Source organism: Neolamprologus multifasciatus, chromosome 12 (genome assembly GCF_963576455.1).
Source record: "Neolamprologus multifasciatus chromosome 12, fNeoMul1.2, whole genome shotgun sequence".
NCBI classification, from domain to species: domain Eukaryota; kingdom Metazoa; phylum Chordata; class Actinopteri; order Cichliformes; family Cichlidae; genus Neolamprologus; species Neolamprologus multifasciatus.
The window spans coordinates 3,570,197-3,582,907 of record NC_140450.1 but is presented as its reverse complement, the minus strand read 5'-3'; the positions used below and the strand labels follow the sequence as shown (position 1 = coordinate 3,582,907).

The 12,711-nt window shown below is 42.2% G+C and overlaps 1 protein-coding gene and 1 long non-coding RNA gene across 3 annotated transcripts in view; one reads left to right on the top strand and one right to left on the bottom strand.

Annotated features, from left to right (window-relative positions):
- LOC146506184 (uncharacterized) overlaps positions 1-12,711 on the top strand; it is a 351,963-nt gene that overhangs the window by 206,752 nt on the left and 132,500 nt on the right. The window lies entirely within an intron of this gene.
- rasgef1ba (RasGEF domain family, member 1Ba) overlaps positions 4,299-12,711 on the bottom strand; it is a 142,142-nt gene continuing 133,729 nt past the window's right edge. For both annotated transcript variants that reach the window (XM_085180304.1, XM_085180305.1), the window contains 4 exons: positions 9,893-9,988; positions 9,337-9,460; positions 7,557-7,629; positions 4,299-5,741 (listed from right to left, as the gene is read on the bottom strand). In XM_085180304.1, the coding sequence (XP_085036430.1) occupies positions 5,717-5,741; positions 7,557-7,629; positions 9,337-9,460; positions 9,893-9,988 (318 nt within the window). In that variant the 3' untranslated portion in view covers positions 4,299-5,716. The remainder of the gene's footprint in view (positions 5,742-7,556; positions 7,630-9,336; positions 9,461-9,892; positions 9,989-12,711) is intronic.

Below are 12,711 nucleotides of genomic sequence, written 5' to 3'. Positions count from 1 at the left end.
CATATTCTTGGTCTCTGTGCGGCCGTGTTGTCTGTCTAGCTTAAAGTCTAGACTTGAAACTGCAGTCTTTCACACCAGCAAATGATTAATTGGTTTTCCTAGTGTGTTTGTGCATGAAGCAGCCTCGCCTGCAGCAGATTCCATTGACGGGCACAGAACAATAATGGCAGGTGGCCAAAGCTGATTCATCTGCAGCACTCGGGTCACAGCAAAATAATAATCCAGGTCACTGACTCCCAACCTGAACCTGAGAGGAATCTCAGAGGCCGGCTGATGATGTGAGGACGTATTCTGAATGAGCAAACAGCTTCACAATAAAGGCGTTTAGCTGATATACACCTCCTCCCTGTGCTGGAGTAGGGCGTTAACAACTTGCTTGAGGGCACTCTGGCAGGACTCATCCTCACTTTGTGTTATTATTGAATATTTTGGCAGTATTGGGACTCTGCTTTTAAAGCCTGTGGCCTCACAGCAGGAACGTGTGGTGTTTGGGTCATCCTCACCAGCTGTAGTTATGAGTTTCCTGTTGTTGTTTACAGTGTTTCATAATCTCACAGGAGGTTAAAAGTACAAAATACTAATACTATCTTTGTAATTACACAATGAAGAATGTAAAAAACACTTTACCAGGGTCAGCTCAAATGGGTTCACATGTGCACTGCTGATCTTAACTTTATATTTCTTTAACATTTCCTAAACAATCATTGATTTTCCTGGGGTGCGATTACAAATACGCACGTGTTCTTATTGCCTCGATAAATAAAGATTGTAGGGGACATTGCACCATCTAGTGGAGCAAATTTGCATCAAATGGAAGTACAGCTCGGCCTTGATTCAACTTCAGTTGATATCTCTTTCACAAAATGCAAACTGGTTTTGGTCATAACATCATAATGGTTTTTATATTCTATTGAATATTAAAGTCACAGACTTGCAGAAAACACCATTTACTCAAACTGCAACAATATGTTGCAAACTGTTGGGGTCATTACCTTACAATATAAATCCATATATGTTAAGGTACCGTATAAATAACATTGAATTAAACTGTCAATAAGTAACTGTTAGGTTAATATTCCTATATGAAAAGGTTCATACATTAATAATGCATAGTTCTCACGTGAGACTCCAGCAAAAATTATTATAGTTAATTATTAAAAGAGGTGATGTTCTCCCTTTTGGTCTGGTAGCTACAAAAAAATGTAATTTGCTTATAAATGCGTAATAACGCAATTTGATTCAATTTTATTTATACAGCCAAATCACAACAACAGTCGCAATAATACATACAGAGAAAAACCCAACAATCATATGACCCCCTGTGAGCAGCACTTTGGCGACAGTGGGAAGGAAAAACTCCCTTTTAACAGGAAGAAACCTCCAGCGGAGTCGGGCTCAAGGAGGGGCGGAGCCATCTGCTGGGACTGTTTGGGGTGAGAGAAGGAAGACAGGATAAAGACATGCTGTGGAAGAGAGACAGAGATTAATAATCAGGTGTGTGTTAATGTTAACCACATGAAACCAACAACCAAACAAAAACATAAAGCTTAGTACATTTGAACGACAGCAAAGTGAGTATTTAAGTTTAACTTTATTCACATTATTACTGTTAATAACTGTTCATACAGCTTAATTACCTAATAACTCGTGTTCATTAATTACATGGGGCTAAATTTAAAATGTTCCTCTGTAGTATTACTCGTGTCACGTGAAACATAATAACATAAGTATAGTCTAAACGTAAAAGGCAACAATCCCATATTTTTAAACTCCATAGCAAAGTGTTGGATTATTTGGAGAAAGAAAATCTTGTTACTCATTACATCTGGTCAAGACTGGAAATTTTCTCTTTAGTTTTTTTTTTCTTTTGTCATGTGTAGCACAGCACAGTGTAATGTCATCATAGTGATAATAAGCGCTGTGGTTTAATAGTTTTTGATGCAGCATTGTGTGTTTTAGCTCTACTTTAATCACATCTAACATGATGCATTTAGGCACTAATAAAAAAAACAACTTCTGTATGTTGCACTGTCTGAATCTGTCTGCATCACTGAGTGATGGGACACTGTTGTGGGTGGCTGCAGCTCAGGTGGCAGAGCAGGTCAGCCACTAATCAGAAGGTTGGTGGTTTGATCCCAGGCTGCCTCCTGGCTGCGTGCCAAATATCCTTGGGCAAGATACTAACCCCATGTTTGTCTACTGGTGGTGGTCAGAAGGTGGCGCCAGTGTCCGGCAGCCTCGCCTCTGTCAGTGCGCCCCAGGGCAACTGTGGCTACAATGTAGCTGCCATCACCAGTGTGTGAATGAATGGGTGGATGACTGGTTGTGTAAAGCGCTTTGGGGTCCTTAGGGACTGAGTAAAGCGCTATCCAAATACAGGCCATTTACCATTTTACACTGTGATCTAAAATGCCATTTGAACTACACTTTAGGGCACTTTGTTCATTTTAAACATTATAGTGAATGGATTGGCTCGTTTTTTGTTAATAGTAAAACGAGATGGGGGCGGGGAGGGGAGAGAATCTGAGTAGAAAAAAAAATGCCGAGTATGTCATCCAGGGATTTTTTTTAAGCGCACAAAGTACCTTTCATTGTCAGCTGTACTTCCTTAGTTTGGACACTAGATGGAGCCAAATATGTATTCCTATTTTCTGTCTCCTTGTACAAATTCCAAAGTAAAGAGCAGAAATCAGAAGCACATTAGCTTTTTTGTTTCTTAACTCAGTCCCTTGAATATTACTAGGTTATAATAATTTGTGCAATATTTGATTGTTTTATAATTTTGTAAAGACGTTTGAAAGGAGAGCGATAATATGCGTCTTAAATATATGTGCGTGTAAATGTGCGTTACATTACGCTTAGATTAGATGTGCAGGGGGGAAAAACACGAGGTGCTGGTTTGAGTTTAATGTGAACATTTACTGTCACCTTCCCGGGAACAGTTGGTTTGAGATTCTGCAAAAATAACGAAGAAGAAGCCAACAAGCATAAGTAGAAATGTAGTCATCAGTTATACACCTGTTCATTCCCTAAGGTGACAAATCTGCTTCGAAAAAAATTCATGTCGTCTCAGGCGAGAGAATCGACAGTTTTCCACCAAACTGGAGTCATCCTGGTACCAAAAATATGGCACCAACATTTATTTTAGTTCAGTTTATTATTTACCACATTGTACCACATAACTGCAGGGCCTGAAGGTGAAACTCTCTTACTGACCGCTGGAAGAGCATGAAATTCACCCGTTAGTAGAAGCTGAATCCCAAAGCGTCTGTCCACCATGACCCCCAGAACTGATCTGAACTTCTGATAGTAACCCTATGTAGTAACCAGTTCTCAAAGTGCACTTGGAGATGCCACCAAAATTGATCATTTAAAATAATAATAATAATAATAATAATAATAATAATAATAATAATAATAATAATAATAATAATATGAAGGTGGCACAAGAGCAGCACCATAACTCAAGGAACAGAACTTTTCATGATGATAAATATTTAAGCAGTGCTGCCTCCTGTGCTCATCCTGACTGCTGACTCTTATGTGACTACCAACAATACTAAAGTGAAAAAAATCACAACTCTGAACATTAGCCTTCGTTTTATAGCACTTATTATTACCCCTAACATTACCCCATTATTACTCTGTGGAAAGTAATTGGTAAATATCTTTTTTAAAAAAATCTGTATTATGAAATGATACTAATGCATACAAAAAGAAACTTGATTTTATTTGAAGAAACGCAATGCTCTTAATACTGAGTTTTCAGAGTGAGAATAGTGACAAGACCAACGTTTTACTCTTATTTCTTACTTTAGGGTACCCGGCGAGGCCTCGGCCACCTGAGAAAGAAACTCCAAAGTGAGTAAGTGAACCTGTAAGCTGTGCTGTCTCATTGCTGGACGTGTACAAGTGAGGCCAAAGTGGAAGTGACTTAAACCTGCATTATTTCTGGTGGCCAGCAGGTGGCAAAAAGATCAGATTTTATAGACGTACATAAGAAAATGATCCTCTTAGTTTTCTTCTTCTTCTTTTTTTAACTTTTATGGCCTCAAGTGATAGTTTCAGTTATGATTAAACCCAATATTTATTTTGGAAATGATCATCCAATTTAAAGTTAAATGGACAACAAAGCAGTGTTTGCTTTGGGCTTTGGTTACCTTGTCTCTAACCATCAGATTGTGCACAAGATGTTTCAGAACATCGAAATGCGAGCTTGGCTATGTCCATCTTTTCAATACAGTCTGTGGTCATGAATGCATTTTCCAGAAACAAAACAAACCCACAGAAGTCACTGATAAATTTAAGCCTTTTATTAACTTTTCTCTTTTTAAACACAACTAAGTCATTCATAAACATTCCTCTATTCCATTGTAACAGTCCAAATACAAACGATGAGCACGGGGAGAGAGAAAGGAACATACAGTAAGTACACAATAAACTACAACAGCACTGTGCGTTGAGGGAGAAGCAGTCAAGGCAAAGCGGACATCAGTCAAAAAATATTCAACGTCATACGCTGAGCTAGTACCTTGTAAAATAAGTGTCTAATACAAACTTATATAAAAATATTAAAGTCAGGACTACTTATGCACGTTATGTACCTAGTACAAAATTAAATAACAATAAAATAAGCGTAAATATTGGCATGAGGAGATAACGCAAATGTATAAATAAAACATAGAGGAAATGTACTTTATTATGAAAAATAAAAACAAAATGGACATAATTTAACCAGAAAGCCTCAGTTCACATTATTCAGCTATTTTCTGACCGGACCACCAGGGGGCAGCACCGACACATTTTTTTCTACGAGAGCAAGGTGGCGCAGGAACAAAAGGAAAGTATGAATGAGAGTCTAGAGGAGCATTTCAGCACAGATAACTGGGAACAATAAGAAACAGACATGACCCCCCACCCCCACCCCCATTTTAGCTCACTGCTAAAGGCCTCTGTACGCTTCAAAGGCAAATTTCAAAGCATCCAAAACTCCTGAAGCTTACTGATGCTGCAGTTCCTTTGAAGCATACTGGAACCTTAATCATGTCAAGACAAATGACAAATGAAATGTTACTTCCTGCTTCAGAAAATCTCAATTTTACACAACACAAACAAGAAAAACGACTTTTACATCTTTTCTCAAACGCAGCCAGTGCCTTCTTGTTTTCCTCACGTCACAACAAAAGCTTCAGAAACATGAAGTGAAAGATACTTGGATCTGATACAGTAAAATAATGGCTAGCTTAATGGTAAACAGTGTTATAGGTTAAGGTTTGGGTTCTCTGTACGGAGAACGCTGGCTTGTGGAACCCAGAGTAGCGTTTCTGTTGCGTTAGCCAACCAGCAGCTAACTTTGTAGCTTTAGTGGGGAGAAAAATAAAAGAGGCGGGGAAACAACAGCCCCAACTTTGTTAACACTCACAGGTGCTCTTTTTTTTCTTTTTTAAACTGTGAGGGTTTGTATTGTTTCTTTATAAAACAAAGACTATAAAGTCATACAAAGAGATGAAAAACAGCTGTCCTGAAATGTACAGCACAAAGAGCAAGAGGGTAAGGAAAAGCAGAGCTGGGGCGGGACACAAATGTCCTCGCCAGCTGAAGCAGAGATTGTCGTTTCCCTTCCAACACGGGGATACTTTGCTTGGACAACAGCGATGCTGACGGGGCACGCGGGCTCACTTGTTGGGTTTGACGTTATTCTGGTTTCTTCAGAGGTTTAGACCCTGCTTAGCAGAGTGGATCTGTGGGGCAAAGAAAGACAGCGCCGTTAGAATCTGCAGACGTTCATCACGTTTAATGATTGCAGTGCTCAGCCTCTTGCAGAAATGGCTGAGGAATGTGAAGCATGACTGTGCAATTCATCCTTAAGAACCTGAAACATTAAGGATCCTTGATTTCTGCTCTTTATCAAATTTTTTTACAGTGTACCGACTGCAAAATATCTTGGACGACTTCCATGAATGTTTCCCTTTTCCCTGCAGGATGGATGCTTTTAATACGACAGATTTCAGCAAATCTGCTGGAATTTTACAATCCTAAAGTCCAGCACAGCGACCGCCACAGCAACAGTCTGCCTTTGGTGGATTTCCAGGTGTAACGTGTGTGGATGTAGGGGGCGCCGGGCACGGCAGCGCGTTCTGCTGACGCGGCTCGGCCGGAATAAAGTGACAGATCGTGTCGCAGTGGAGGCAAAGCTCAGGGGACAACCAGGGTTGGCAGGCGCTCAGGAAACGTGACCACACACACTCAAACACACACACGTGCACACACACACACAGCTAAGTGGATTCACCCCGGCTGGGCTTAACCCAACACTCGCAAGTCTGCCGATCCAAAAACCTGCTCTCACCTTTGACCCCTGCCAGAAGATCTGATTCATACATCTGTCTGCATGTGGGTGGATGCGCATGTGTGGGGTCAGTTTGGCGATCCGAAGCATGGCTGTCACGCTGAGTCATGTGGTCACAGTTCATACATACTTCGTGTAGTTTTACATCCATGTTTCTTTTCTTGCATCCACAATTTAAAAAGAAAAATTGAATCAGGTCTGTGTGAGAGCAGGGTTTCTTTGGACACTTGGGAGCAGAAATAAGGCCAACGTTGCTGCGAGTGGGGATGTCTGCAAGCGAGTTTAAGGCTGAACTACAACTTTTTTCTTTAGTTCACCCAAACAAATTATTTATTAATGTCAGGTACCATTTCCCACGTTAAATTTTGCTTCCTTTCATATTGTGCCACCTACCCACCTCTACCTCACAATGTAACTTAAATAAGTTGTAATAAAGGCTAAAAAAACCCTCAAATGTTTTTAAAAAAAGGCTTTTGGAGCTGGACCAATCGCTGCTGTACTTCATTAAAGGCTCAAAGAGGAATCCATGAGTTCATCTGCTAACAGAATGAGGATTATCCTGCTCTTAGTGAGAGCTGCAACATTAACGCGAGTCCAAAGAAAGGGCAGCGTGTTTTCTCAGCCATCTGTTGTTTTTACAGCAATTTCTTGTAGTTTAATAACCGAAAACTTAAAATCCGCAAATTTTTCACGGCCACATAAATGAATCTGATCCCAACAGTTCTCAGCGGAGAAGCGACGCATCCCTGACTCAGTTCGTGTCAATTTAACTTCAGCGTGTGATGCTGAAGCGAGAGGAAATATCCCTCCGTCAGCTCTCTGGGGCTTCGAGCCACCTGACAGACATTTTTCTCTCATCCATCTTCTCTCACACACACACACACACAGTACTGTGTGACAGGAGGGTATGGCGTTATTGCGCACATAAGATGCAATTGTGTGAAAATGACTGATGTCTTTACACGCGCGCGTGCAAGCGACGGCGTGGCCTGGAAGACCGATGACAACCTCTGTGTGTGCTTAATGCATTTATTGAGTAGCGTGAGGGGTCAGCCTCACAGCGTGACCTACATCCCTCCGGGTGCGCCTGGTCAGCGGGGAGACCGGGCGGAGGATGTGGGGCGACAGCCGTGATTGAAAGACTCGAAGCCCCTGAGGGCGAGTGTGTGTGTGCATGCAGAGTGAACGGGGAGGGGTTCATACACACCTCAGAGACTTCCATCTGTCCTTCTCCATGTTGTTCTCAGGACCTTCGCTCTCGTACGACGCCAGATACAGAGCTGCAATGAGAAACGAGATCATTCAAAGCTGTGCCACCTTAACCCATTTCCCCCTCACTCTACTATTTTCTGTAGTAAATGCTGTCGATACTCAAAGCTGATTGGTCAGTTCAGACAGTGCGTTTCAGAGTCGGGAGGATTTTACTCCCCGTCAGTCTCTGATAACTCTGCGATAGGAGCCTGCGCCGGTGACAAGACTTTGAAGTGGATTACAGGAGACTCGGTGGCGCTGGAGCAGGAGAGGTGATAACGAGGTGTGTGTGGATCTGAGGATTAGTCTCTGCACTATTATTATGATTAAGGACAAAGAGGCGGAGGGCACAGTGTACATCATTCCACACCAACGCTTTATCATTACTGACACAAAGTAACAATTCTCCTTATTAGGGATTTAAAGTAACAAGGTTTGCTTCCTTTGTTTTTAATCTTAGTATAATTAGAGGTGTTTTCTGAGCTCATGTAAATGTATCGACATGTATCAGTCGCAGCAGATGGCCCCGCCCCTCCCTGAGCTTGGTTCTGCTGGAGGTTTCTTCCTGTTAAAAGGGAGTTTTTCCTTCCCACTGTCGCCAAAGTGCTGCTCATAGGGGGTCATATGATTGTTGGGATTTTCTCTGTATCTATGAAGCGCCTTGAGGCGACTTTTGTTGTGATTTGGCGCTATATAAATAAAATTGAATTGAATTGACATGTATGGCTTTGTCCATTTATTTCCATGTTTACAGACTTGAAATCAAATGGTACGTGCCCCCCAAAAAAGTTACTACACAGCTACACAGGGGAGGAAAAGCACAATTTTTCACTTGTATAGATAAAGTGTCAAACCAAGCCTTGATTAATGTCTGTAGCTTCATATTTAACATGGACACATTGGTTTCCTTTTTATTTAACATAACTAGGGATGCAACGATACCAGTTTTTTCAAACCGATACCATACCGATACTTGGATCTGAGTACCTACCGATACAGAGTACAAAAACCGATACTTCTACCACACACACACACAAATGCAATGAATTGGAAGACAGGTTTTATTTTATTCTCTGCCGATAAAAAATAAAATCTTAATAAAAATGACCACAAAAAAATTTCAAGTGAAAAATAAGCACTTCTGTTAAATTATTGCAGAGTGTCCACATTGTAATTTAACAAAATATCACTGAACTATTGGCACTGTCTCGAGCTTTCAGAATAATAAATAAACACTTCTGTTTATTTATTATATTTCATATCGCAGCTCGAGTATGCTGAGAAGACGGTGCAATCCTATGTTTTCTACGACCGGCATTGGCTGGTCATCCAGAGCGATAAAATGAGTCAGAGCCTCTGTTATTTTAACTGCCCGTGGATTTTCTCTTGACATTTTTAACCTGAGTTAAAGTTGGCTGTTCCACACTGCTGACATTTTGTTTAGCCTAGCTACAGCAGCCTCCAGTTTCTCTTTTTTATCTGGAGCCGCCAGTCTGACTCACCTAACCCTGTGCCTGTTTAGTGCGGGATGTCCCCCTAGTGGCCAATCTAAAAAACTACAACAGAAATGACAAGCCACCCTCTGATTAATGAAATAAGTTAGTATCGGTTCATGGTATCGGTTAACTTTTACGAGTATGAGTACGCACACATTTTACAGTATCGGCCCGATACCCGATACCAGTATGGGTATCGGTGCATCCCTAAACATAACCTTTAACGTTCAATGAACTCACCGTCTTCGGTGAACACCGGAGCGGTCAGCAGGTACTGAAGGATCTTGCGATCCTTCTCAAACGGACACTCCACTTTCTTCCAGGTCATGAACTCACTCACTTGTTTGGCGAGCTCCCAGAATTTCTGAAACAGTAACGACACAGGTTGGTTATTCAGAAGGAATCGACATGTTTCAAATGAAAAGACTTTGAATGAGGTTATGGGTAGAAGTGTTAATGTGTTCAAATACACGTATTTATTTCATAACAGGGCAGGATATAGGCGTGGTTCAACAGCAGTCTACTTCCAAGGTTAGAATCAGTCCTGAAAATAGTCTGATTCGGGGTAGCTGTGACCAACCACGAGTGGAAATAGCGTTTGGTCACCAGTCATCATGGAAACACAGCTGATATTTGCACACTCAAGCCTTACTTCTGCATTTCCCAGCAGTCTTTAGAGAAGTGCTAGTAAACAGCCCAAAATGTGTTTCCATGTGTAGTAAATATCACGACGCCGTCTGACACTGAAAGTCACGTGAGGGGAATCTCCCGTTGGGAAATATCACATTCAGTTTACCTCAAAGTTGATGTGGCCGTTCTGCAGCCTGTTGGCACATCCCTCGTTGAGGAAGTAGATGTCTTTTATGAGCAGGCTGAAGAAAGGGATGACAATCTGCAGGGCAACGGAAACACAAAGGGATTTAATATCAGCGAGCAGATATAAGGGGGATTTCCTTATGACTCGCAGGTGTGTGCTCTTTTCTAAACAGCGATTCGAAAAGGATTACGGTTCACAAAGAGGATCTCTGCTTCACGGGAGAAACACACAGGAAAACTCGCGAGTTTTCCATCTACAGAAGTCTGTAGCAGGGTGTAAAAATACAACCTGTAGCTAAAAAAACAGAAAAATGGGGGAAGTGAGTCTGAGGTAAAGAGGTCAGTTATCCAGAGAAGAAGAATTCCCCTTAAAAGCCACTTAAATAATTCATTGCCATAACTTTAATGATTTAGGTCACCACACACACGCTGATGTGGAGGAAATAAGGAAGACGCACCATCAGGTTGTAAGCTGGTGGGTTTCTATCAACTTTCTGGCTCACATTTATCATCTGATTCGGCTCATAAGCAAAACATGTTTCATACTGACGGCTGCTGTAAAGTGGCACACTGACCTATAAAACTCCTCCGTCTGCCACCTCTCTCCTCACTGTCCCCACCCAACATTAAACATTCATGGAGCTTTCAAAGGAGCAACCGAAGGAAAAGCAACACACTGAGCTCTTCTTCAAACCTACATTTGTGTTGCACTTTCTATTATTCATGCAAAGTCATGTCAGACGTTGTGCTTGTACAAGCCGCCCACACCCTTTGTTTTTAGTTCTTCCCACAAAATCATTTTTCAAGCCAAGCCAGCGACTCTCGCTCATGTGCTTTTTGTTCCTCGTGTCCTTCTAAAGCTGCTCTTGGCCGGCTCGGATTGCACGCCTGTTTGTGTGAGATTATGTCTCCACGCCATCCTTCGACAAAAGTTGGGTGCAGCTGACTTGCATTTAACGAAGTCAGAACATCAAGTACAGCGAGGGGTCTGCAGGGGCAGGATGTTTACAAGAGCCTGCCTGTGTGCGTGATCTGAGGGCTGTTGTCATACACGCACACACACGCACGCACACGGAGAGTTTAAGGAAAAAAAGCCTGCAGGAGCTGAAAGGAAGTCGTTTTCACAGCTGGACATGAGAAGGTGTCAAAGACCTGGAAGCAGAAGGGAGGCAGGATTTTGTAGCAAAATTAAATCTACCTCAAGTTGATGAAATGTGCAACATTTCTGTAATAGAGACGACTGAAAAGACGACTGAATCAACCGAATACAGTCGCTTTAAAATGGGGATTGCAATCAGTCCAAACTATTAATCCACAGCTACGTTGATACGAGCAATGATGAAACCACTGACAAATTAAGAAAACATTTGTAAGCTTGTAACGATCCAGTGTGCTGCTGGGAAACCTCGGGTTTATAACATCCACGTGGATGTTATTTTGAAGCCTTGATGATACTCTGTTGATGACATGCAGACGGAGAGCTGGATACCTGACGGTTCCAGTATATCCACCTGAGTGCATCGCTCGGACCCAAGCGGGTGCCTTCCCGAGCATTGTCGCAGACCTTACCACCACATCAAGTTAAACATTAAACTTTAAACCTTAACATTAAACCTAAGGTGTCACCCTGACCTACTCGATACTCGGTCGAGCAGTTCTCTTTGTTTACAAGCACGCAGCTAGGTAAACATTACATCAAGCCGAGGGTCACACCGTTAATGGTACAGGCAATATTTATTCTGCACAACTGTGTAGAAGATAATAGTTCTTACATACAAAAAATAGCACTGCAGGCGAGGGAAACACTATGTCCCTTTATTTTTTCAATTTACTGTCTCCATCTGATTAAAACAAGTCTTAGAAGAAGAGCACACAATGCAGCTTTGTCCAAACTGGAGCTGTCTCCACATTCTTCCTTATAAAATATCTCACAATAGTTGCTACACAACCAAACACGATCCACCGAGTCTGGTTTAGATCAGCTGTTCCGCATTTTGTTAACATGTCTGTGAAGGTTCTCAGTCATCCAGGTCATCGTAGTCAAAGGAGCTTGCAAAGAAAAGCGTCTGGACTTCTTTAAGTTACTTGAAGACGTTTCACCTCTCATCCGAGAGGCTTCTTCAGTTCTAAGGTCAAATGGTGGAGAGTCCCAGATATAACCCTAGTGGGAGTGTCCCCCCACAGAGGGACAAAAGGACCCCCTGATGATCCTCTAATCGCCTGAGCCAAGGTGTGGAACTGGGTGTGGGTCCCAATCAGCCAGAGTTTCGGGTGATTTCATTGTGAAACCTGGCCCCACCTTATCATGCGAATTCCTGAGGTCAGATGGCCCAGGATGTGAGTGGGTGTTAAGGCGTCTGGGAAGGGATCTCAAACTGGATTATAGATGGCAGAGAGTTGGTGTCGTAAACCACCGCCTCTGTTCAAAGATGGTCGCTCACAGTGGACATAGATGGCTTCTTTCACTCCTCTTTCAAACCATCTGTCCTCTCTGTCCAAAATGTGAACATTGGCATCCTCGAAAGAGTGTCCTTTATCCTTAAGATGCAGATGGACAGCTGAGTCTTGTCCTGTGGAGGTGGCTCTTCTGTGTTGTGCCATGCGCTTGTGAAGTGGCTGTTTGGTCTCTCCAATGTAGAGGTCTGGGCATTCCTCGCTGCACTGTACGGCATACACCACATTGTTAAGTCTGTGTTTTGGCGTTTTGTCTTTCGGGTGAACCAGTTTTTGTCTGAGTGTGTTGCTGGGTCTGAAGTACACCGGGATGTCATGCTTGGAGAAAACCCTCCTGAGTTTCTC